The sequence below is a fragment of the Capricornis sumatraensis genome, chromosome 8 (assembly GCF_032405125.1).
Source record: "Capricornis sumatraensis isolate serow.1 chromosome 8, serow.2, whole genome shotgun sequence".
NCBI classification, from domain to species: domain Eukaryota; kingdom Metazoa; phylum Chordata; class Mammalia; order Artiodactyla; family Bovidae; genus Capricornis; species Capricornis sumatraensis.
Genome location: NC_091076.1, coordinates 7965171 through 7989550, shown reverse-complemented (window position 1 = coordinate 7989550; position 24380 = coordinate 7965171). Strand labels below are relative to the sequence as shown.

General features: G+C 59.1%; 1 protein-coding gene across 1 annotated transcript; it reads right to left on the bottom strand.

The window, feature by feature from the left end:
- Positions 1-5857: 5857 nt before the first annotated feature.
- On the bottom strand, positions 5858-24029 carry CDC42BPG (CDC42 binding protein kinase gamma). The gene is made up of 37 exons (XM_068978618.1): positions 23870-24029; positions 21279-21370; positions 21106-21189; positions 20672-20767; positions 20097-20245; positions 19508-19601; positions 19082-19282; positions 18712-18957; positions 18275-18354; positions 17358-17455; positions 17190-17270; positions 16795-16886; positions 16515-16694; positions 15998-16090; positions 15735-15859; positions 15584-15656; positions 15273-15379; positions 15072-15186; positions 14712-14860; positions 14543-14631; positions 14180-14232; positions 14012-14092; positions 13852-13911; positions 13477-13582; positions 13088-13221; positions 12859-12998; positions 12677-12758; positions 11872-12088; positions 10935-10997; positions 10215-10814; positions 9083-9180; positions 8776-8860; positions 8550-8670; positions 8306-8426; positions 8083-8206; positions 7876-7961; positions 5858-6931 (listed from the first exon to the last, which is right to left on the bottom strand). The coding sequence occupies exons 1-37, from the start codon at positions 24027-24029 to the stop codon at positions 6875-6877; spliced, it is 4632 nt and encodes a 1543-aa protein (XP_068834719.1). The 3' UTR covers positions 5858-6874.
- Positions 24030-24380: the final 351 nt, after the last annotated feature.

The following is a 24380-nucleotide window of genomic DNA, read 5'->3' as shown; positions in this document are numbered from 1 at the left end:
CTAAATCCCACAAGTCATGCAATGAGGGCAAAAAAAAAAAAAAATTAACAGTAGTGCTTCCTGTACAAAGCTAACAGGAGATGTATATGTAAATTTTAAATTTCTAGTAGCTACATTAAAAAAGTAAAAGATACAAGTGAGATTAATTTTAATCACATATAGCAAAATGTATTTCAACTCATAGTCAATATAAAATTATTAAGGACAATTTATGTTTTTCCACACTAAGTCCTGTTCACACAACACAAGACTTAGTTCTGTACACAACAAAGGTCCATATGGTCAGAGCTATGGGTTTTCCAGTACTCGTATGGATGTGAGAGTTAGACCATAAAGAAGGCTGAGCCCCAAAGAACAGATGCTTTCAAACTGTGGTGCTTGAGAAGACTCTTGAGAGTCCCTTGGACAGCAAGGAGATCAAACCAGTTGATTCTAAAGGAAACCCAACCCTGACTATTCATTGGAAAGACTGATGCTGGAGCTGAAGCTACAATACTTCAGCCACCTGATGCGAAGTGTCAACTCATTGGAAAAGACCCATCAGGGCCTTTTCTGCTGGGACAGACTAAGGGCAGGAGGAGAAGGGGGTGACAGAGGATGAGATGGCTCGATGGCATCACCGACTCAGTGGACATGTGTTTGAGCAAACTCTGGGAGATAAGTGAAGGACAGGAAAGCCTGGCACTGTGGAGTCCTTGGGGTTGCAAAGAGTCAGACATGACTTAGCAACTGCACAACAATTGAAGGACAATTGCTTTATGATATTGTATTGGTTTCTGCCATTCATCAATATGACTCAGCAACTGAACAACAAAGCCTTTGAAATCTGGTGTGCGTTTTATACACACAACATATCTCACCAGTCACATTTCAAATGTTCAGTGGCCACATGTGACCAGTGGCTCCCATATAATACAGTGTGGCTCTCCAGTATGGCTGTGAGAGTGAGCGACTGGAAGGTAAGATCATGGGACAAGATGAGCTCAAGGAACAGAGAGGCCTGGCAGCTGGATCATCCACGTGTATATCAAAGTCTCTAAGATTTAAAATAGTAGTAAGTGAAGTGAATTCAAAGTGCTCAGTCGTGTCCAACTATCTGCGACCCCATAGACTATATGGTTCATGGGACTCTCGGCCAGAATACTGGAGTGGGTAGCTGTTCCCTTCTCCAGGAGACCTTCCCAACCCAGGGATTGAACCCAGGTCTCCCACATTGCAGGGGAATTTTTTTCCCAGCTGAGCCACCAGGGAAGTAGGATAGAGGGAATTCCCTGGCCGTCCAGTGGTTAGGACCAGTGCTTTCACTACCAAAGCCTGGGTTTGATCCCTGGTCAGGGAACTGAGGTCCTACAAGCTGCACAGGATGGCCAGCCAAAATAAATAAATGTAATAAAACAGGAGTTGGATAGAGAGAGTGGCAACAAGCCAGGAGCTAGAATTATTAAGAAATGAGCCATGCATGGGTTGGGAGACACTGAGACAAAGTGAGTGGCAAAAGCTGATAACTTGAGTTCAAACCTAAGTGTTTGAAAGGAAGAGGGAGTAGGATGTCCACCAGTGGCCTCAGGAAGGACACCTACCCCATCTCCAGGCAAGGCAGGAGAGTTGTGGAAACTCTGCAGGACACAAGGCAGTGAGCATGACCCCAAAGGGCAAAGTTTCCACCAGAGCAGGAGGGCTAAGGACCATTTGCAAAAGAGGGCGAGGGCACAGGGTATTTTGCTGCAGTTGGACCATCTGCTCTAGAGCACATGGTGAACAGCTTTCGGGAGCTGAGGGTGGAGACGGGGTCAGAACAAGGGAAGTCCAGAGCCATGGAGAACCTAGAGGCCTCAGCCCCTGCAGTGGAACCGAGCAACAGGGACAGGAGTAGGCCCAGGTCTGATGGTCTTGAGGCAGGGGTCCGGCGGTGGGCCAGCTACAAGCATGGAGGTCAGGGCTTCCTGCCGAGGACAGGGAGGGTCCTGAAGATCCAACTTGATTCCTGCTGATGGAGAGAAGGAGGCTAGGGGAGGGTGGTCCCTCTGGATGCCCGCCAATGACATGGTACACACTGACATAAATTAACGTCATGAGGGGAGGGCAGGGAGCCAAATGGGAGTTCAGCCTCTAATTTACCAGAAAAACAAATGCGTATTGTTGCAATCAAAATTAATTTAAAATAGCATCTGCTATGTCTTGACAAAAGTATTAAATCTGAATTTAATGAGGAAACAATCAGACAAATGCAAATTGCAAGTTATTCTACCAAAAAAAACTGGCCTGGACCGTTAAAAGATGTTAACATCATAAAAAGATGACTTACAAAGGAAGGAGGAAAAAGTTGTCTTAGGTCAAAGGAGATTCAAGAGACACAAGAACTGAACGCAACATGTGATCTAGAATTGGATACTCAACATTTTTTTAATGCTATAAAGAATATTTTTGACATGATTATACCACAAGCTGGTTGACTTCAACAGAAATGTATCACTTCACAGATGTGGAGGCTAGAAGTCCAAGATAAAAATAACTGCAGGAGACATAGAGAACAGAATTATGGGCACAGGAGTGGGGTTGGGGGAAGGAGAGAGTGGGACGGATGGAGACCGTAGCGTGGAAACATACACACTGGCATATGTAAAATAGAGAGCCAGTGGGAATTTGCTGTATGACTCCGGGAACTCAAACCAGGGCTCTGTGACAACCTAGAGGCGTGGGATGGGGTGGGAAGGGGGAGGTTTAAGAGGGAGGGGACATAAGTATACCTATGGCTGATTCATGTTGATGTATGGCAGAAACCAACATAATATTGTAAAGGAATTATCCTTCAATTAAAAATGAATAAATTTAAAAAAAAATGTCTGCAGGATTTGTTACTCCTGAGAGCTGTGAGAAAATCTATTCCAGGCCTCTCTCCTAGCTGCTAGTGGTTTATTGGCAAATCTATGGCATTCCTCAGAGAAGGCAATGGCACTCCACTCCAGTACTCTTGCCTGGAAAATCCCATGGATGGAGAAGCCTGGAAGGCTACAGTCCATGGTGTCGCTGAGGGTCGGACACGACTGAGCGACTTCACTTTTACTTTTCACTTTCATGCATTGGAGAAGGACATGGCAACCCACTCCCGTGTTCTTGCCTGGAGAATCCCAGGGACAGGGGAGCCTGGTGGGCTTCCACCTATGGGGTCGCGCATAGTCGGATACGACTGAAGTGACTTAGCAGTAGCAGCAGCATGGCATTCCTTGGATTATAGAAGCATCACCCGAATCTCTGCCTTCATTTTCACTTGGTGAGCTCCCTCTGTATGCATCCACATGTCCCCCTTTTTTAAAGGACACCAGTCATTTGGATTAGGGCCCACCCTAATGACCTTGTTTTAACTACTTATGTCTGCAGTGCCTCTAGTTCCGAATAAGGTCACACTCTGAAGTGTTTGGGAATAGGACTTCATTTTTAGGGGTCATAATTCAACCCATAACAGATTCATACAGAGTATCAATATTAAATCTTGTGAGAGTGACTTCTAAACGTGTCGTTGCTCAGTCGTGTCCAACTCTTTGTGACCCCATGGACTGTAGCCTACAAGAGTCCCCCGTCCATGGGATTTTCCAGGCAAGAGTATTGGAGTGGGTTGCCATTTCCTTCTCCAGGGGATCTTGCTGACTCAGGGATCGAACCCCGGTCTCCTGCATTGCAGGCAGACGCTTTACCCTCTAAGCCACCAGGGAAGCCCTGAGAGTGACTTCTGGTGGTTCCTTATTCTTTCTTTTTTTTTTTCCCTCTTTTTTGGCCTCACCACGCAGCTTGCAGGATCTTAGTTCCCTGACCAGGGATTGAACCGGGGCCCTCAGCAGTGATAGCATGGAGTCCTAACCACTGGACTGCCAAAGCACGGCCAGAAAGAAAGAAAAAAAATGATATGACCTGGGAACTTCCTGGAGGTCTAATGGTTAGGACTCTACGCTTCCGCTGCCAAGAACATGGGTTCAAGACATGGATCGGCAGGGAATTCCCTTGGAATTCTTAACAGATGTCTGCAAAGCATTTAGCAAGTTTCAGGTTGTGTGTAACTGACCTTCAGATGGTAGCGAAATACATCATCAGTGCATGAGAAACACAAAAGCAGCAGAATGCGAATAATGGCGAATCCAGGAGAAGAGGGTGGGGAGTTTGTAATCTTTCAACCTTTTCTGAAATTTGTCAACATAAGACTTTGGGAGGAAAAACGTTTTTTTAATGTGAAACTGTGAAAACCTGTTGGCTAAATTATTGAACGGTGCTAGGGAAATGGCCATTTCTCCAATTTGGTGAGGATGGCTGGAGGCTGTAGCTTGCAAGAGGCCTTAGTGTCCCTGCTCTAGGCTCTGTCTTCAGGTTTTGGCATCTCCATAGGCAGAGCAAACATTTCCTGAGTGAAGTGAAGGCATTTTATACTGATTATCTCACCAAAGTCTTACGAGAAGAACCTCTCATGACGGGTTTTATGATCCCCACTTACAGAATGAGAAACTGATGCTTAGAGAGGTCAGGTACCTTGCCCATGACTACAGCTGTTGTGGTTCAGTGGCTCAGTTGCTCTTTGTGACCCCACGGACTGCAGCGTGCCAGGCTTCCCTGTCCTATCTCCCTGAGTTTACTCAAACTCATGTCCATTGAGTCGATGATGCTATTTAACCATCTCATCCTCTGTACTAGACTGGAATCAAGACTACACTCACAACCAGGCCTTGGAATTTCATGGGCCTCCAATCTCTAGCAAGACCTAGGCCCTTTTTTGGTTACTTTTCCTAGCTTTAGGGCCATCTACAAGCCTTAGGGCACAGCCATCAGCTGCAGACCTGCCCTGATCCTGGTGCATAGGCCTTACCCTCCTGCCTCACCCAGCCCCACCTCCAGGCAGGGTCCTGCCCAGTCATGGACACCCCAGCTCAGAACAAGGAGACCCCTCCCCAGCAGCCTCACCTGGGTGGAACAGCAGGCTATGCCCTCCAGATCCACTTTCTATCCCTTGCCCCCTACCTCCCAGTTCTGTACCCTAAAGGCTGCCCTCTAGATCTGCAGAAACTGAGGTCTAGGAGCCTCTGGTTGCTGCTTGGGTTTGGACGAGAGGAAGCAGGAGATGGAAGGGAGGGAGGGAGGGAGTAGAGTGAGGTATAGGAATTAGTTTCCTGGACTGCCTTCCTGCTTGGCCACGGCCGAGTGCATCCACTGAGAGCCATAACTCCCGCTGGTAACACCTGCCTTTCCCTGCCCAGCTGACCTGGGGGTGATAACAGCTCCTCACTGTTGCCAGGGCTCAGGGCACCACTGCTCCTTGGTCGGTTCCCCTGATGCCGCCCACACTTTTGTAAACTGCCCCTTCATTTATGACTTAAAAAAAAAAAATTATCTATTTGGCTGCTCTGGGTCTTAGTTAAGAGATGCAGGATCTTTAACTACAGCATGTGGGATCTAGTTCCCTGACCAGGGATCGAACCCAGGCCCCCTGCATTGGAAGTTCACAGTCTTAGCGACAAGGGCAGGGAAGGGACAGGGCAAACTCTCATTTCCCCGCCGTGTGAACATCATCTGATTTGTGAAGACACAGAAAGACAACCTGGTCTTTAACTGTCCCTGATCCCCTTCCTCCTCCCTGATTCCTCTGTTTTCTGAACCCCAGGAAGACAGATCCAGGCGGGGAGGCCAGCAGCTTACAAAGCTGTTTTTATTGGTTTCTTACTGCCTCACAGAGCGTCAGGGTTGATCCCTCCCGGGCATATGGCATTTGAGAAGATAAATACTTATTTTGCCCCCTTCTCAACCGTAGGGGGAAGTTTAATAAAAATAGTAATATAATAAAATAATAATGACTGTGATCAACAATAAAATGCTCCTATGATCGCCTCATACACAGGTGGTTGAAGCTTTGAGAAAAAGGACCCGTCCCCTTTCTGGGAAGGGCCAGAGTGTGCCTGGAGACCCACAGGGTGCCCACCTCTCACCAAGTAGCCCTTATAAATAACCCCCATCCCATCCCTGGCTGGGAGTTTGCTTCCTCCTGGACGGATTAGATGACTGACGGATGCTAGCTGGCTCTTGGGGCCCCTCCCTCTTCTGGGCCCCACCAGCTCCCTGCAGAGAGAAGGGGCCTGGGCCTGTGCTCTCCCAGCTCCCACTCCCTCCAGCCCTCTCCTCTGGCCTCTCTCTTCTCCATTGCTCCTCCTTTATCCTTCTCTCCTTCTCCTTCTCCTCTGGCTGGCTCTCACCTCCGTCTGATCACTATCCTCTCCTCCTGCACTTCCTTTCCTCCTCTGTGCCTCTCTCACCACCTTCACCGACATCCTCTCTCACCACCTTCACCGACATCCTCTCTCACCACCTTCACCGACATCCTCTCTCCTTCTCTACCTCGGCCTCTCAATTAGAGACTGTCTTTCCTATCCTGCCCCTGAGTAGAGACTGGGGATATGCCCCTACTTGGCCTTGCTGGGCTTTAGTCCACAGCCAAGACCCCAGCTTGCTCCCCGGCGTCCAGCTTTTCTCTGTCCTGCATCCGGACTCTCATAGGCCTCCTGGAGCTTGGCCCTGGAGATGAGAGCTTTGGCACAATCACCCCTGGATGATGGGGCAGAGGGGCCCCCAGAACAGGAGGGGGCCATCCTATTCCTCGTGGCTAGCACAGGTTGGGGTTGTGAGCAGAGGGAAGGGCAGGATGAGGGCTAGGAGTCAGACCCCCACCCCTATCCTGCTTGCAGGGGCCTGGAAACCCAGGCCATGGCTGCCCAGCCCAGACCCTCCCTGAGTCCAATTTCCACATGTCCCGGACCAGCCGGAGTTTGGCATTCCTCAAGCTCTTTGCTCCCTCATGTCTCTCTGGGTCCTGGGATTGGGAGTTGAGCCCTGCCAGAGGACATCAAGGGGAGCTCTCAGATTCAGGGGCTGGGGGGAGGCTCCGGGGTCGTTCTGAGACCTGGAGGGGGAAAGAAACGGAAGTCAGGGTTGACAGAGGAAGGCAGGACTCCTCTCTCACCACGTCAGAACCTCTCAGAGGCTTTCTCAGGACCCATCCATTCATTTGCTCTTTCTACATTCAATCAACAAATAGGCTTTATTCCAGGCAGAAGATAAACTTGACCCTCGCGATCAAGGACCTCAGAGGAAAACTAGAGCACAGCAGGATCGACAAGGACAGGGTGGAGGGAGGAGGGTGCCAGAGGTGGTGCCAGCCCCAGGGAGGCAGTGACCACCTGACCAGGCAGCCAGGTGGTCTTTGGAGAAGGTGATGTCGGTGCAGAGACTTGAGCATGGCCTGGGTCTTAATCAGGTGGAGGACGGGAAAGGGCATCCCAAGAGGAGCAGGGTCATGGCAGGGGCAAGGGCCTGGAGGTGTGCGAGAACACAGCGGGTCCCAGGGCTTTGAGTGGCCTGCTGTGGCTGCAGTGGGGGTGGCAGATGGAGACGGGGCTGGAGGGTGAGGGGATGCTTCCCAAATCCTTAGATCTTCTGGGTCCCCAGCCAGAGCGGACTGCTCCCTCCTCTGACCTCTTGCCCACAGGCTGGGCCTGTGCTCAGAATTTCAAGAACTCCCCTTCTGTGGCCCTCTCTCTTTGTGCCAGGCACTGTGCTCAGGTATCTTCACCTCACACAGGTCTCATAACGATAACCTCATTTTACAGGTGAGAAAGCTCAGGGAGGCTGGGCATGTCACCTGGGGCCACAACTACTGAGACAGTCAGAGCCAAGACAGTCAGGCCTAGGCTGACCTGCTTCCAGGCAGGTGAGACCCACTAAGGGGTTAGACAGAGGGAGTCAGCATCTCTTAGCATCCAAGGCAGGTGTAGGCTCAGATTGTTCTCTGGCCTCAGGTCCCAGCACGAGACAGAAGGGCCTGACTCTGAGCGGGGGGAGGCTCACCTGTATCAGGGAGACGGCAGGGCTCAGAGATCCCTGGGGGCAGGACACAGACTCGCTGGACAGAGATGTCCAAGGCTTCCTCTTCACTGCTCCAGGAGCAGAATGAGCGAGGGGACGAAAATCCAGGGTCAGATTTGAAGCGTCCAAATGGGGTGGAAACATGGGGGAGGGACGCAGAGGCAGTGGAGGCGGTGAGGCTGTCCTTACTGGGGTCTGCGTCTTTAGCGAGGCCGTCACTGCCCATGGAGGCTGGGCGCCGCGAGGCCTCGGAGAAGCTGTGGGGCCGCTGCGGGCCAGAGCCACGGGCACCTCGTCCCTTCTCTTCCACAGCCTGTTAGGGGACAGCGCAAAGGGCTGGGACCAGGTCACACGAACTGAGGACCCAGGTCAGGAGAGGCTGGTGATCGGCTCCAGAGGACTCATAACTCACCAGAGGGGGCAGGTCCCTGGCGCCAGGTCTCCCGTCTGTAGGGCCCACGTGCACCAGGTGGTTGAAGTTGGTGGGCGTTGAGATGAGCTTGGAGCGCACGAAAGGGTCCTTCAGCATCTCCCTACGCGGGCAGGGGAAGGGAGGTGGGTGGCAAAGGTAACGCCTCTCCAGGAAGGCGAGGCTTGGGTTCGCCCCGCCCCCAAAGCGGGAGGCCCCGCCCACCCACCGCACGGCGCACGCGCACCTGCGCTGCTGCTGCAGCTGCTCCTCCGACACGCGGAAGAAGAAGCGGCGCTTGCTCTTGGTGCGGAAGAGCTGGCGCCGGCTGTTGTCCGTGAGGTTGGGGATGTCGAACTCGTCCTTCTCTGCCAGAGAAGCAGAGAGCTGGGCGGTGCTCCCAAGGCCCCTTGGCCCCAGTCAGCTGGTGCTCAGGGTCACAACCCCTTCCTCCCACCCCCACACTCCCTCACCTGCCCGCGGGTTCCTGAGGTAGGTCAGCCGGACCTTCTCGGTACCGAAGAGGAACAGGGAGCCCTCTGGGTTCAGGGGTCGCACCTGAGGCAGCAGGCACAGGGGTCACACCATGTTGTCCAACCGCACCCCAGTCCAGCCCCAGGGGCCTGGGCAGGCCTCACGGTTTAAATTTTAATTTATTCCACTGCATCTTAGTTGCAGCATGTGGGATCTAGTTCCCTGACTAGGGACTGAACCCAGGCCTCTTGCATTGGGAGCGGAGAGTCTTAGCTACTGGACGATCAGGGAAGTCCCCACACTCACCTTCTTGAGTGGCACGGTCTGGACCCATTCTGCCCTCCTCACATCAAACACATCGATGGCATTCTCGCTGAACACTGTCAGGTAGGGGGCTGCATAACCTGTATAACCAGGGTGGGACTCTGTGCTGTGCAGCCCCAGGCAAGTCAGGCACCTCTCTGGGCTGTATCCTAGGGCACACCCTGTACACTGTCACAGCACTGTCACTTCCACACCCCACCAAAGGTCCCCCTGGAGACTCTCTGGGTTGCCCCACCCAAGCTCCACAGCAAGTCAGAGATAACAAACAGGGAGCTCTCACTCTAAGCCATGTCAGGCCTGCTTGTAACCATGTTGCGTATTTTTCCTCCTTTAATTCTCAAACAACTCTAGGCAGGTAATGTTATCGTCCCTAACGAAACCCCAGAGCCAAGTCTCACTTCGTGGTGAGTGAGAGCTGGGAACTGGCCCCGGGCAGTCTGGATCCAACGCCTACACACCGAGTGTCTGTGCTACACCCAACCCACAGGCCCCACCCCAGAAGGGCGACTGTGAAAGGAGCATTGTCCCTCTCTTCCAGCCTGTAGCCCAACACATCAGCTACCTGTGGACGTTTGAGGCTCCCCTGATGCCCTGTTCACTCATTCATTCCTCCAAACATTATAGTCCCTAGGGGGTGCTTGCCTGGGCTACGTGCTGGATGCGATGAAGCACTGCAGACCCCCTATGTACCAAACCAGTCATTGTAATAAGAAGGTGCTGAGAGTCAGGGCAGAGATCTGAATGGAGGTGGGGGAGCAAAAAGGAGCAAAGGACCAACGGCGGCGGGGGAGGAGTGTAAAAGCAATGACGATACTGACAACAATCATGGGGGTCATTTATGGAGGGCCCACTAGCTGTAGACCCTGGGGCTGGACTTGCAAGCTGAAGAGGCGGCCAGTTACAAAAAGGACAGTAGTTCAGGCAGGGGAAGAGCTTGAGTGAAAGCAAGGTCCCGTGCAAGAGGAAGATGAAGGAAGATCCCATACAAGCCACCAAGGGTGTGTCAGGCAGGAGGGCACATACTGGCCTCCAAATCCAAGCTCAGGGATTTGGGCAGGACCCTGTCTTCCTCTGATACCAGGCCCTACCCAGCCTGGCCCTCCACAGGCCTCACCCCAGCCCGTGGGCACTGCTGGCCACAGCAGCTCTTGCATGCGAGACTTGCGGCCGCCGCTGTCCACGTAGACCCCGGCGGTGGTGAAGAGCAGCAGGAACTCACTGAGGCTGAGCTCCACAGCGCCCAGGGCCTCGCCCAGGCCCCCGCGGGATGGGGGCAGCTCCTCAGGCACAAGACCGGCCCCCAGCGGTAAAGGCGCTGCCTCGTTAAGCAGTGGGTAGAGGGCGAAGGTGCCAGCCGCACCCACGCACAGCCGATCGCCCAGCAGCCCCAGGCTCTGCACGGGTGCTGGTGCCTGAAGCTCACGGATGCGGCGCTGCCAGGGCCCCGGGCCTGGGCCCAGCTGGTAGCAGAGCACCTGGCGCTTGACCGCAACGCAGAGCACGGGGGTGCGGGCCTGCAGGATGCGCCCGGCCGCCAGGGCCTGGCAGCCTCGAGACTCAGGGATCTTGGCGCTGGCTGCCTCCACGTTCTCCAGCTCTGCCAGGGCAAAGAGGCGCACGCTGGGGCCTCGGCCACACAGCGCGACCAGAAGGCCCGCAGCGGGGCTCACAGCCAGCCGCTGCACCCGCCGGCACTCGCCCACCTGGAAGATGTCTGCGGGGTTGGCGAGGGAGAGTGTCACCAGCAGTTGGGTGAGGGGCACCCGGGGCCCAGCCTCCTCTGTCCCTGGGGGTTGACCCCACCCATGCCCACCCTGGCCTGGCCGGTGGGTACCGTTACTGTGCAGATGGATCACAAACAGCCCTTCCTCGGTGCCCAAAGCAAGGCGTTCCTGGTCTGGTGGAGGGAGGGAGGGGATCAGGGGTCAAAGGTCAGAAGGCCCATCCAGAGGCGGGAGATTGGGCAGTCTGCCTGCCCCTGCCAAGGACTCAGAGAGGACAATCCCACCATCCCTGGACCCATCTGTCCCTGAGTCCAGACTGGCTCTAATGGGGAAGGGCCATGGGGGCCAGGAGTCAGGATGAGAGGCCTCTCCCACCCTGAGCTGTGGGATCTGGGGCTAAGTCACGTCATCTCTCGCAGCCTTGGTAAAATGGGGCTGATAATGGTACCTTTCTCACAGAGCTGCTGCGAGGCTGCAAAGAGATGAAGCATCAGAAGGTGAGCGTTAAGCTCACAGCCACCTCTCCTCAATAAACGCCCTTGTCCCCTGGCTCCAAGCTGACACAGGGGACTTGGAGGACGCAAGCCCTGTCTCCCGTGGCTCTGTCCTGAGTGACGGCAGGGAGAAGCCCCAGCCCAGCTGCTGGGGGAGGTCAGGGAGCCTCCTCTCCTGTTCCCCAGCAGTCCGGTGCAAAGGCCCTGCTGTGCACCAGGCTCCTGGGTGAGCGCAGCAGCCCCACAGTGGACAGTGTGAGGCTCCCCCGTCACCAGGCGGCTGCTAACAGCCTGGAGGGGAACCTCCTTTATTGCAAGAGCCTTGGCTCTTTATGCTCACTTGCAATTCTTAAGCAGAAAAGAAGGTGCAGAGAAATGGAGTGGCAGAAGCTAGGCACCCCACCCCAGCCCAGGTCCCTCACAGCCATGCCCAGAGGAGTGGCGAGGAGGACACGTGTGCAAGAGGGTCCACAGCCCTGGGCTGCAGGGACCCGGCAGTGACAGCAGCCCGAGTGACCGCAGCAGGCCGGCACCCCCTCCGCGTGAGGCTCACCGACGATGGCGGCGCAGAGAGCGTGGGGCAGCAGCGGCAGCCCATTGTCGTAGGCCTCCTTGAGGGTGTACACAGGCCGGGGCCGGGGCCGCGCGTCCAGCAGCAGCCGCTGCAGCTCGCCCAGCACCTGCAGCCAGCGCTCCCGCTCGCCCTCGCTCTCCGCCAGCAGCAGCACGGTGCATGTGGCAGGCGGCACGGTCAGCTGGGAGGCCGTCACCTGCGGGGGGAGGGTGGACCCAGGCTGGAGGGCAGAGCGCCGGCAGCCAGCTCTCCTTCCTCCCGTCCCTCTGTCCATCGCTGAGGCCCTGGAGCACCAGGTGGGCCTGCCCAGTGCAGTGTCAGGCGCTGTCTGGCAGCAGGTGATAAGCCAAGGGTCAGACAAGCACGAGGACAACTCCAGAGCCCTGGGACCAGTGCCACCGAGAGGGCAGGACAGGGCCTCGCGGGAACACAGGGTGGGGCCCGCTCACCCAGGCTGAGCGTGAGAGACGAACTCCCAGTGGAAGAGACGTTTCTGCTGGAGCCTGGGGGACGAGTGGAGTAACCAGGAGTGTTCAAGGTCAGTGAGGGGCAGGGAGCCGGCAGGGCCCTAAACAAGGCCGGGTGCAGCCAGCTTCATGTATGGAAAACTGCACTGCCGGGTGAAGTGTAGCCACAGGGACAGGAATGGAGGCTACTGTAGCCATCCACGTGGAGGCAGGGGGCGCAGGATGAAGAGGGCTGCCACGGTGATGGAGAAGAGCAGCTGGAGTGGGTCCAGCACAGAGGCAGACAGAGGTCTGGCCCATCCCATCCCTGAACTCACCCTAAAGATGCGAGGCAGGTCCTTGGATTGGGCGTGGATAACATCAGGGGCCAGGACAGGGGTGGCTGAGAACTGGGGGTCCCTGGGAGGTTCACGGAGCAGGTCAGAGGTCTGCCGGCCCCAGCCGCCCCCTCGACCCACTCGCCCTCCACCCCTGCTCCAAACCATGGCCTGGCACCCACCTCAGATCCAGAGCCTGCAGGAGGGCCCCGCTGGCCGGGCTGAGCTTCGGGTCTGGGGCATCAAAGAGCAGCAGGCGTGAGTCGCTGAGGGCGGCGAACACTCGCTGCCAGCCCCGCCGGACACCTGAGGGCCGTGGCACCTGCGAGAAGGCAGGCAGGCACGGAGGTCCCACCGGGCCCCGGCCGCCTGCCCGCCTGCCCGCTCTCCCCTCCCCCAGCGCTGGCTCACCGACAGGAAGCCCTCGTAGGCGGTGCCCGTGCCCGTTTCGGGGTGCACTCCCAGGGCTGTGTGGAGGAGGGCAGGGGGCACAGGGCAGGGGGGGGCCTGTGGGGCACAAGTCGGGTGACAGAAGTAGCCGCAAACTGTGGGGAAAGCAGGAGCTGTGAGGGGGGGCGGCGCTGGGAAGCGGGGACTCCAGGCAGCCCCAGCCCAGCGCCCCGCAGGCTGTCACGGCCCGGAGCCATCGCCAGCTCCCCATGAAGGGAGAAAACATAAAGAAAACTGAGCAGTGGGAAATGTCGACGGGGGTGGGGGGCGCCTGATGCGGCAGGATGGGGGCCGCTTCCCTCCCCCCACCCAGGGGCTGAGGCTGGCACAGGGGATGCCTAGGGTCTCACCATCACAGCCCAGGCCCTGGCGGCCCAGGCCCAGCATCAGCGAGGTGCAGCGGAGACACTTAGTGGGGGATGGGAAGCTCCGGGGACGCAGCGTGTGTGAGCCGGGCTGGTGAGGGGGACAGGCCCATTACCCATGCCTGACCCTCACCCAAGGCCCCCAAGCCCCCCACCTCCCCCAGGCCACTGAATGAGCCAGGTGGCAGTGTGAACTCAGCACTCCGAGGGGATCTGGCTGTACTCAAAGCTCAGTGCCACCGTCATCATTCCCATTGCAGTCTGCCGGCATGGGGTAGGGGGTGGGGGGAACCCCAAGCGAGACCTCGAAAACCCGGCAAAACGGCTTGGTGCCCCTGCCCCGCCCCGCTGGGCACTGACCTTTGCAGGGGGACTTTCTGTAGGGGGTGTGGGGGCAGCAGGCATCCTGGGGAACACAGCCTGCAGGGGAGCCGAGCACAGGGAGAGGGTGGGGTCCAGCCCCCCACACCCCCTGGGCCCAGCCCCCCCACCCCGCCGTGGGTCTCCTGCCTGTGCTCACCCCCAGCCGCAGGCTGCGGCGGCCCTCCGGCCTCAGCTCCGGCGCCTCTCCAGAGGTGCCCGCATCTTTGGCGAAATCCTTCTGGGGAACGGCACAGGGGCAGAATCAAGGCCGCTGCCTGTGTCCTTCCTGAGGGGGCTCCCTTGGCAGCCCCACACCCGTTCTTACCTCTGAGCTCCGGAAGGACAGGAAGGGAATCAGGGAGTTTGAAGGCTTGGTGTCTGCAAACAGAGGGCGTGTGTCATGGGGGCCATGGGGCCCCTGTGCCGTTAACGCTTGTTCCTTAGAAACCGGAGGCCAGGGCGGGGGGCCTCAGCTTCCACCCCAGTCAACGGGGGAGAGACTGCAGGCGGGGAAAGAGCAGGTGGTGGCATACAGCAGGGGCTCAGTAAGCACTAGCTAACAGATAGTGGGTTAGACAGCAGAGTCTGCAAAAGAGTCTTGTCTCCACAGCCCGGCCGGGCTGACCCCCTGGTGACCGGGAGAGGAGGTCTTGCTCCGAGACAGACAGGGGTGCGCACGGCTACTCACCCAGCGGCCCACGCGCCCGCAGCTCCTCCCGCAGCGACGCCACCTCCTGCTGCAAGGCCTGGTGCCGCTTCTCGGCCTCCTGCAGACGGCTGGGGAGAACCGCGTGGGTGCTCGCCACAGGCCTCCACCCGCGTTCTGGGCCCCTCGCCGCGCTGGCCCCTGCCCTCACCTCTCAGCCCGCAGCTGGGCCTCCTGTGCCTGAGTCAGCTGCTCCTGCAGGCCCTGCTTGGCCCGGATCTCGGCCTCCAGCGCTGACTGCAGCTCCAGCCTGGCTGAAGCCTCCATCTTCTGCAGCCTCCGTGCCTTCCACTGGTGGTCCTGGTGGCATCAACGTGCAATGCCCCCAGGGCCGGGTTGCCGCCGAGGCTACCCGCCTCCCACCACGCCACCTGGCCAGGCTCAAAGCCCTGCCTCTGCTGCGGGCCCTGGCGGGAGCTTAGACAAGTCCCTGATCTTCCGTGAGCTCAGTGTCCCTACCTGTGGAGTGTGGCTCCCGGCACCCCTCCCTCCAGGTGTCCCCGGGGCTCACCAGCGGCCGGGAAGGGAGAGTCTGGGTGCCCACGTTCCGCAAGGACTCCAGCTCCTCGGCCATCTTGGTGGCCAGGGCCTGCAGGTAGCCTCTTGACACCTTCTCATCATTCACCCTGATCGGGAAGGGAGCTCAGGGTCAGAGGCTACACCCTCAGCGCTGCCCGGGCCCAGCCCCTGCCCCCAGGCCCTGGGTACCCACCAGCTAAGGATGTCGGCGATCTGGGCCTCCCAGTTGCTCTCCGTTTCCCGCCGCTCACCTTCCAGCCTTTGCTTGCTCTGCTGTTCCCGCTCCAGCTCTTCTATGAGCTGGGAGGGAAGGAGATTCAAGAGACACAGATGAGCCATGTGGGAAACAGGGATCAGCCCCCACTCCTGAACCTGCCCATGTCCAGCCTGGCTCACCCACTCCATCTGGCCCACATCCCTGGCAGCTGTGCCCACCCGCCCAGCCGGCTCCCCGCCTGTCCCGCCGCCTGCGGGTCTCTCCGACCCTCCATCTGCACCGCTCACCCGCTCCTGCTCCTGGCTCAGCCGCCGGTTCTCCTCTTGCAGCTGGCACAGCACCTCCTCCTTGCCACTCAGCCTGCCGGGGAGAAGGAGGACTCGATGAGCCCCCAGTTCGGGCCCGCGCCCTGTCCCCTGCCCCAGCTGCCCAGCTCACCCCTGGCCACGGGCCTGCTCCAGCTGTGCACGCAGCGCAGCCACCTCCTGCTTCAGCTGTGTCTCCTGGGGCCCGCCACCCTCAGGCGACCCTGTGCCGTTGGTCTCAGAGGCGGTGTGGAAGGTCTAAAGGGTGTGGAGAGGGCTCAGGGCAGGGGTCCAAGACACCATGACCTATTCTACCCCTGGGGCCTGGCCCTGATAGACCCTGAATGGGGTCAGGCTAAGAGAAATGCCACTGGGCAGAGGGTAAGGCCTCACCACCTTGACCTGGGGAGACGCCTTCTCCGGGCTTCGTTCCCGCTGTCTCTGGAGCTGAGTCACCTCTCGCTTCAGGGCAGCCACCTGAGCATGCAGCTGGGATGGGGTGCAGAGTCAGCCAATGCTGACCCTGTCCACCCCAGCTCTTTTTGTGTGTGTGTGTGTGTGTGGCCGCTCCCCACTGCATGTGGGATCTTAGTTCCCTGACCAGGGATTGAACCTGTGCCCTCTGCAATGGAAGCGTGGTCATAGGCACTGGACTACCAGGGGAGCCCTTGTCCACCCTAACTCTTGACCTTGCTCCAGATTCTCGGGCTTTGCTGGCCGCAGCAGAAGTGGAAGTGACAGACCCCTGCCCACCCCACCTGCTCCCTTGATCAGGCCTTGGCCAGCCACAGTGGGCATGCAAGGCATTTGATATTCCCAGCACCTCAAACCAAGCTCCCCAGGCTTCCTCCCGCCACATCAGGCGTCATGAGGGCAGGGCGCTGCTGCTGTCCCCACCCACCCCATCACTCACCCTGCTCTGGGCATCGTGGGCTTCCTCCAGCTGGGAGTTCAGGGCTTGGGTCTGGTTGGCCATGACTGCCTCTCTCTCCTGGGCCTCCTGCAGCTTCCGGAGCAGCTCCTCCTGCCGCCCCTTGGCCTCACGAAGCTCCCGCGCCTGTGCCTGCTGCCCCGCCCGAGCCTCAGCCAGCTCCTGGGGTCCGGGTGGGCGAGGGGAAGGCCAGCCAGAAGTTAGGGCGTGGTCCTCCTTAGCACCCAGCCCTGGGCCACTCACCCATCTCACCACACCCCACCTGGAGGAGCTGGTCTCTCTCCTGCCGCAGGTCACTGTCCTGGCATGGGCTGCCAGCTGGACAACCGTCTGCCTTGCTGTCCCCCAGCGTCTCTGCCAGGAATTGTCACTGAGACCTGCATGTACAGCCTCAGCCAGGAGCTCTACCTGCAGTGTCTCAGGGAACCCTCACCCCAGCTTGGTTCTGGGCGGGGGGTGGGGGCAGGGGGTGAAACTCCTCGGCCCATTTTCTACACGCAGACTCAGAGAATTTAAGATATTTCCTTAAGATCACACAGCACGTACAGACCCAGAGACAAGACTGGAACCCAGGTTGGACTCAGGTGTGCTGGGAAACCAGCTCAGCCCCCAGGGTGAGGGGAGAGGGGAAGAGACGAGGTGCTGGGGGCAGGGTACCTGACAGCCTGTCCTGTAGAGTCTGCACTTCCTTCCGCAGCTGCTCTAGCTCCCGATGGTCCGAGGGGGTCTGCAGAGCCTCTGCAGTGTGGAGACACCCATAATGCTTAGGAGCTTGTCCTGCGGCAGGGCAAACCCACCCTGCCCTGGCCCTGATGGCACCCATACCTTGGAGTTTCCGGCTCAGCTCCAGCTTCTCCTGCTCCAGACAGCGGAGCTTCCGCTCCAGGGGCGCCAACTGCTCAGAGCTGCTCTCAGGGCTGGGACTGGGGAGAGCACAGCAACACAAGTTGGCAGAGAACCATCCCCCAGCCTCCTCCATCTTTCTGCATCCAACATTCATTCACCTAAGAAACACCCACTGCGCACCAGCTCTGTACCCAAGTCTGGGCTCTGGGCTGGGAAGAGAGACAGATGAGACCACACCTTGCCCTTAGGAGGCCCCAGGCAGATACCATGGGTGGCGGCCAGGACAATGGTTCCAGAGTCCCCTGGGCGCTGGTTCCACAGCCCTGGCCCTTATTGTTTGTGTGACCTTGAACAATAACCTAAGGTATCAAGGTCTCAGTTTCCCCACAGGAAAAGGGAGGTGACGCTAGGGGCTCTTGCAAGGGCTGTGAAGAGAACTCAGCGGTATGGGCCCAGGACACAGGGAGTACTTCATGAATAAAGGTCAGAAGCATCTGCTGATACTTCACAGTTCCCACTGCCCCAGGGCCTCGCTGCAGTCTCAGGCCAGACTTACAAGTGGAACTGGGCTGAGAGCATCCACCCATTTTACAGAGGTACAAAGTGAGGCTCAGGGAGCAGCGCTAGATCTCTGGCTCTGAGTCCACTACACACCCAGCCTGCCATGGAGGGTCCCATGAGGAACAAATACTGGGGCAGAACCCACAGGGGTCATGGCCTCACCAGGACCTTGAGGACATGAAGGGTTGTCCTACTGGGGGCTCAGAGCACACTTCCCAAGCATCTGTCCCATGTGGATACAGGTGGGCCATTCAGTCCCTTTCCCGGGGTCCTGATGGGCTGCGGTCCCAGTGTTCTCCAGGCCAGGCAGCCCTCCAGGTGTGAGGACTACTCACCTGCCTGAGGTGTAGGTGAAGCCCACGAATGGCAGGTGGTGGCCTAAGAAGGTCCCGTGGGAGGGCGGCGGCAGGGTTTCCTGCAGAAAGTGGGGAAGGGGAGTCAGAGTAAGAAGTACAGCTCCAGGTGGAGGCTCGAGACCCAGGAGCCCTCAAAAGACTACAACCCCCACAAGTCTTTGAGGTTCTGGCCCCACAGGTGCTGCTGGGAGTCTTATAGGATGTCTGGATGACAGGATGACACTTGTGGTCAAAGATCCTTCACTTGGCACAACCCACTTCAGTGCAGGTGAACCAGCCCAGGTGAGCCATAACTCCCATGGGCCTCCCATCCCCAGCCCAGCAAATGCTTTGGGGAACTTTGTGGGGCAGGGGAGGGTCCCGCAGCCACTGAGACTCCAGGCAGCTGTCCTGCTGCTGTCGGTCCCTCCACTCACTGGATGGTTGAGGGTGTCGTCGTCCACATCGAAGTTGGAGGTGTCCATGGGCCCGCGCAGCTCGGGGATGTAGGGGGCAGTGCTGGTCGCCAGCCTCTCCCAGTCCACGCCTTCAAAGAAGGGGTGGTTCCGGAAGTCATCCAGCCCTCTTCGGCCCAGACGCTCCTCCTGGCGGCACAGCAGCTGGCGGATCAGGTCTTGGGCACTGGCTGGCACGTCGGGCACGTCGGGGAACTGCAGGTGGTCCTGAGGTCCCAGAGGACGGGTGCAGGTCAATGTCCAGAATCCTACCCCCACCCAAGGCATCTCCAACCTCACAGCCTCAGGAGTCCCACGGCCCTCCCAGAATCCCAGGGCCTGGCGACCAGACCTCGTGGTTCATGATCTTGCCGTAGGTTTCCACCAGAGATTCAGCATAGAAGGGCGTCTCCCCGAAGAGCAGCTCATAGGCACAGACCCCCAGGGACCACCAGTCGCACTGTGGGCCGTAGTGGCCCTTGCCCTCCTCCATGGCCTGCAGGATCTCGGGGGAGATGTAGTCGGGTGTCCCCACTGCCACCGATGAGTCCACCTGTGGGAGGTGACATTGATGGCGCCACAAAGACGGGCTTCCGTCTGGGCCCAGCTCCCCCACTCCCTAGGGCTGGGCTGGCCCAGCGCCCCCGCCTAGGTCCTAGGCTTAGCTCTTCCTTCCCCTGGGAGTCTACGGCCGCTCGCACCAGGCCTGGTGCCTCCTGTTCCCCTGGGAGCTCTCCCAGCCAGGTGTCCTCTGTCCCACATGGGGCGGGGTTCTTACCATGCCACTGTTGTTGAGACGTAGGCAGGAGCCAAAGTCGGCCAAGCGGATGTGCCCGTTCATGTCCAGCAGGATATTGTCTGGCTTGACATCCCTGGGGGAGGGCAGGGAGAGTGATCTGTGAGTGTGGATATGCATTTAGGCACATAGCTGGGTGTGTGAGTGCGTGCATGTGCACACCAATGTGTGTATGCTCACACTTTGTGTTCCTGCATGTGCTAGCATGTGAAGAGGGGAAGGATGGTGGTCGGGCCTCCTGGCTCCCAAGAAGGAAGAAGGTGGTTAAGTTGGGGAGAGAGACCCTTGGAGGCAGCTGAGTGTGCCGTGGTGGACACAGGAGCCAGACTCCCCCAGTGTCACCCACTGGCTGAGTCACCAAGAGCCAGGTGCTTACCCGTGCTAAGCCCTGACTTCCTCATCTATAAAATGGGATGATGGTAGCTCCCATGACACAATGTTTGGGGTGGGAAGAGTCACAGGCTCTCTGCATACGAAGCACCCAGCACTGGATTTGGCACATACGTGCTCAGCTGTCCTCAGAGCTGTCAAGAGGGGCTGGCAAAGACAGCAGGGGCTTTGGGGGCCCCACCTGTGGACGTAGCCCAACTGATGCAGCGAGTGAATGGCCAGCACCATCTCAGCCAGGTAGAACTGGGCCAGCCCGGGCGGGAGGCGGTCTTCAAAGCGGCTCAGCAGAGTGAGGAGGTCCCCTCCAGCATAGTAATCCATCACCAGGTACTAGACAGTGGTGGGTGGGGGGCAAGAATCAGATGGGGGGGCACCTGTCTCCCGCACACCTCACAGGGGTCCCGCAGGGCTCTGGAAAGGCAGGGCCATGTCTCCCAGCAGCTCTGGGGCAGCCAGCTCTCAGCCAAGGCTCAGGCAAGAGGCTCCAGGCCTGAGCTGGTGGGGAGTGGAAGCTTCTTGGACCCAGGAGGAGGGGTCTCTTTCTCCTTGGACCAAGGCTTCTGGCCCCCAAAGGTCTTCTCCTTCGTCCCCAGGGATGGCATCACTGACTCAATGGACATGAGTCTGAGCAGACCCCGGGAGCTAGTGAAGGACAGGGAAGCCTGGCGTGCTGCAGTCCATGGGGTCGCAGAGTCGAACAGAACTGAGTGAGTGAACCACCACCCCCCGCCCCTCCAGCTTTCTGAGCATCCTCACCAGATACTCCTCATCTTGGAAAGCATAATGCAGAGCGGTCACCCAGCGGCTGTCCCCCTTCACCAGAACATCCCGCTCCTCCCGGAAACAGGCCGTCTGTAACAGTTTGGGGAAATGGGGTAGGGAGGTTGGGATCAGAGCCCAGCAACCCCACCTTGCCAGTTCAGGGGATGGAGGAAGACTCAGTAAGGCTAGAACGGGGATCAAGGTCGCCTGTGTTAGCCTGAGCCTCAGTGTTATCATAAGAAAAATAGAAGAACTCTCCTTTTACTAAGAAAGGCTTCTTGTGCGGAAGGGATGGGAGGAACCCGTGCTGCTGGGGGTGGATCCTCTGCCTGTTTGGCAGCCATGCCCGGCCACTTCCCCTGCAGGTCTCAGAGGCCTGTAGACTTCCCTCTGCAGGGACCCCAAGTCCCCCCGGACCCAACACTGACCTCGGCCCTCTTCAGCATCTCCCACTTGTGCAGCATTTTCATGGCAAAAATCTGCCCACTGTCCCTCTGCCTCACCACAGCAACCTGAGGCCACAGAGAGTACTGGGGTCACGCCAGTTTGGGGGCAAACACCCTTTTCCTCCCCGCCACCAACCCCAGGGCCATCTGCTCACCTCCCCGAAGGCCCCTCGGCCGATCACCTTCAAGATCTCAAAGTCGTCTCTCTGCAGCCGCAGCTCTTTCACCTTTGCTACGAAGGGACTGACTGAGGGACAGAGAGTGGGGCTCAGAGAGCCTGTGTGGAAGGCCCCGGCTCCCTCTCACCTGCCCTCCCATGAGGCCAGGGCAGGGATGACCTCCCCAGCGATGGCCTCTGGCCAGGGGGTTGACAAGAGCTGCAGCCCATTCAGCCACGATCAGGAAGCACGGAAGGTGGGGTGCTGGCTCTGTGACCACCTGGCCCCTGGATCTCCCTGAATCCATGGTTCCCAGGTGGCATCTGTCCCAGGGGCTGATGGGATTTGTAGTCCTCCCCTGCCTGGGGGCTGACCCTGGCGGGCCAGGTCACCCTGGAATGATGGGGATACCATTCCCACCCCCAGCCTGCAGTCCTTGGCCCCTGAGCAGGACCAGGCCAGAGCCTGTCTTGGGAAACTGGACTGGCAACATTCCTTGTCCCCAGAGAGGCTTCTATGCCACCGAGGAGCTGTGGGTCCCTCGTAGGCACAGAGGTACCTGGGTGGAGTGAGGCCTGGGGCTGCCCTGGAGGGCAGGTAGGGCATGGTTCTGTGGGGCTCTGGGAGGGCAGGCTCTGTGCTCCCCGAGTGGGTCCTCCTTGGTCCGGAGGCACAGAGAGGTCTGCCCGGGTTCACACAAGGCTCAACAACAGGGCCAAGACACCTTTTCTGGTGCCCGATGCTGGCACCTGAGGGCGTGAGCACTCGGGATCTCCTCCAGGCCTAAGAAGCCCTATGACTCTGAGCCCTGCCTCCCTCTCTGGACACAGCCTGTACCTGGCCAAGCACCTCCTCCTCACCGCCCCAGACACTCCCAGAAAGGACATCTCCAGCCACTCCCTGGCCCTTCGCAGGCCTGGAGGAGCCCCATGCCTGGGGGGAGGAAATTGGGGCCTGGAGACTTAGGGAGGCGAGGGGGAACAGCTGGGGTCAAGGGCGCTACAGTCTGGGCTCCCTGCCTCAGTTTCCCCCTGCCAGCAGGTACACGCCCTGCCAGCTGGGCAGGTCTGTGGGTGGGACAGAGAGCTGCTCCACAGGTTTATCAGGCAGAACCCCCGCAGCAGGGGTGGTGTGGAAACCTCATTACAGAAATAAATTGTCCTTTTCCTGGGTCTGTGTATAGCTGGGGAGGAGCAGCTGCAGGACTCCAAGGGGGAACCCAAGGTGGGGGCAGCTACCCATCGATCGGATGGGAGCTGAAGCCTGGGCCCCAGAGGCAGGAGGACCCAGGCCCCCAAGCCAGGCTGCCCAGTCCCCTTGCCATGCTGCAGGGATGGGGGCTCTGGGAGGGAGCAGGGACAAGTTGAGGCAGGAGCAGAGTGAGTCACCGCCCTGCGTTACTTCAGGAGATGTCAACAGACAGGCCCCCACACCGGGGTCCCGGCGGAGGTGCCAGAGGCAGGCAGGGAGGAGCACGTGGGCATCACGGGGGTGATGACAACACGGACAGGCACACACACACACACACACACACACACACACACACACACAGAGTCCCAGGGAGAGAGGAGGGCAGCAGGGCCCAGGGCCCTCTGACCGCCCTCCGCCTAGAGGATGGCCTGGGGCAGGTCTCACAGGCCCCCAACCGTGCCAGGCTGGGCCTCACGCCCGCCTAGAGCTCAGGCATACCAGGAATGCTAGTCGCCCACTGGGCAAACACTCACCTCACCCCACCCTCCAAGCCAATGGCCTTCCCCCACGGCCCCACCAGGTGTAACTAGAGAGCCCTGGGGGCTGGCATTGGCTTCAGGGTCATCCGGGGCCAGCCACTCCTGGTGACTCAGGTAAGTCAACCCCAGGAAGCGTGCAGACCCACCTCCAGCCTGGCCCCCTTCCCCAGCCTGGGGCACAGCCCTCAGGAGGCCTGGTCAGCCGCTTGCCCACAAAGGGTGCCTGTGCCCAGTCTCGGGTGGTCCTGTGTGTGGGTAAGTGTAAGTGTGTGTGTGTGTGTGTGTGTGTGGTGGGAGTGGGGGATGCTACAGAGCTGTGAGTGGATGTAGACAAGCGTGTATCAGAGCCAGCGTGGGTGGGGTGGTCAGCAGGGCTCCCTGGGTCCCTCCAGGAGCTGAACGTGTGTCTCAGCGCGTCCGTGGAAGGTGGGAGCCAGAGAAAACGTGAGTCCTGTGCACAGGGGTCTCCATGTGAGTGTGTTCTCACCGGTCCTGAGGTGACTGTGTGAGCGTGTGTTGTGTACATGTGTCTGGACTCTCTACCTGGCACCAAGTTTCTGTGTGTCTGTGTGTGACGTGTGTGGGGCCCACGTGCCAGGTTCCGGGAGTGAGTCTGTGGGTGAACCTGAATGACGGTGAAGCAGGGAGGTGAAGGAGAGGGCCGAGGGTGGGGGTCCGGCGGCACGCATCAGGGCCAATGCAGGTCATCTGGGATGGGGTGGGGGAGCCTGAGGGAGTGCGGCTCCTCACAGGAGGGTCTGCGAACAGGGAGCACGAAGGCAGAGGCTCCCTGCGGGGTGTCCCTCTGTCCACCTCCCACCCACCCCCGCCCCCCACGGTCCCGCCCGGGCCACTCACCCCAGCTCAGGAACTGCGCCACATTGCGCTCCCGCCGCAGGGGGGCGCTGCTGAGCTCGTGGTGCAGCCCCAGCAGCAGATCCAGGAGGCCGTCGAGCCCCGGGCCGCCGCCGGCCTCGCCCCGCGCCAGCCGCTCCAGCGCGCGCAGCCGCCGCTCCATGGCTGCGGCCGGAGCCCCGGGCCCGGGCTAGAGTCGGGCCGCTCGCATGCCCGCCCGTCGGTCCGTCCGTCGATCAGTCCGCGGGTCGGTCCGCGAGTCCTCCCCCCACCCTCCCGCCCTCCCCGCTGTCACCGTCCGCCGCTGCCGCCCGCGCGCCCTCACCTGGACGCCGCTCCCCACCCTCCGCCCCGCCCCCCGACGGACGGGCAGGTGTGCCCCGGCCAATGGGAGACGGGACTGGAGGTGAAGGTGGGAGGGCGGAGGCGCGCGGGGGCGGGGCCAGCTCCCGGCCAGGAAGTGGGGGGGCGGGCCCCGAAGAGTAACTCCTGGGCGGGGCGGAGCAAGGAGAGG

Excerpts from the sequence above, each read along its gene's own strand:
- CDC42BPG (XM_068978618.1), bottom strand. The coding sequence starts at position 24,029 with ATGGAGCGGCGGCTGCGCGCGCTGGAGCGGCTGGCGCGGGGCGAGGCC. Across the intron at positions 18,958-19,081 it reads GCAAGATCATGAACCACGAG|GACCACCTGCAGTTCCCCGA; the intron begins GTCTGGTCGCCA and ends CTGGGACCTCAG. Across the intron at positions 13,222-13,476 it reads CCAGGGCCTGGGCTGTGATG|TTTGCGGCTACTTCTGTCAC; the intron begins GTGAGACCCTAG and ends CTTTCCCCACAG.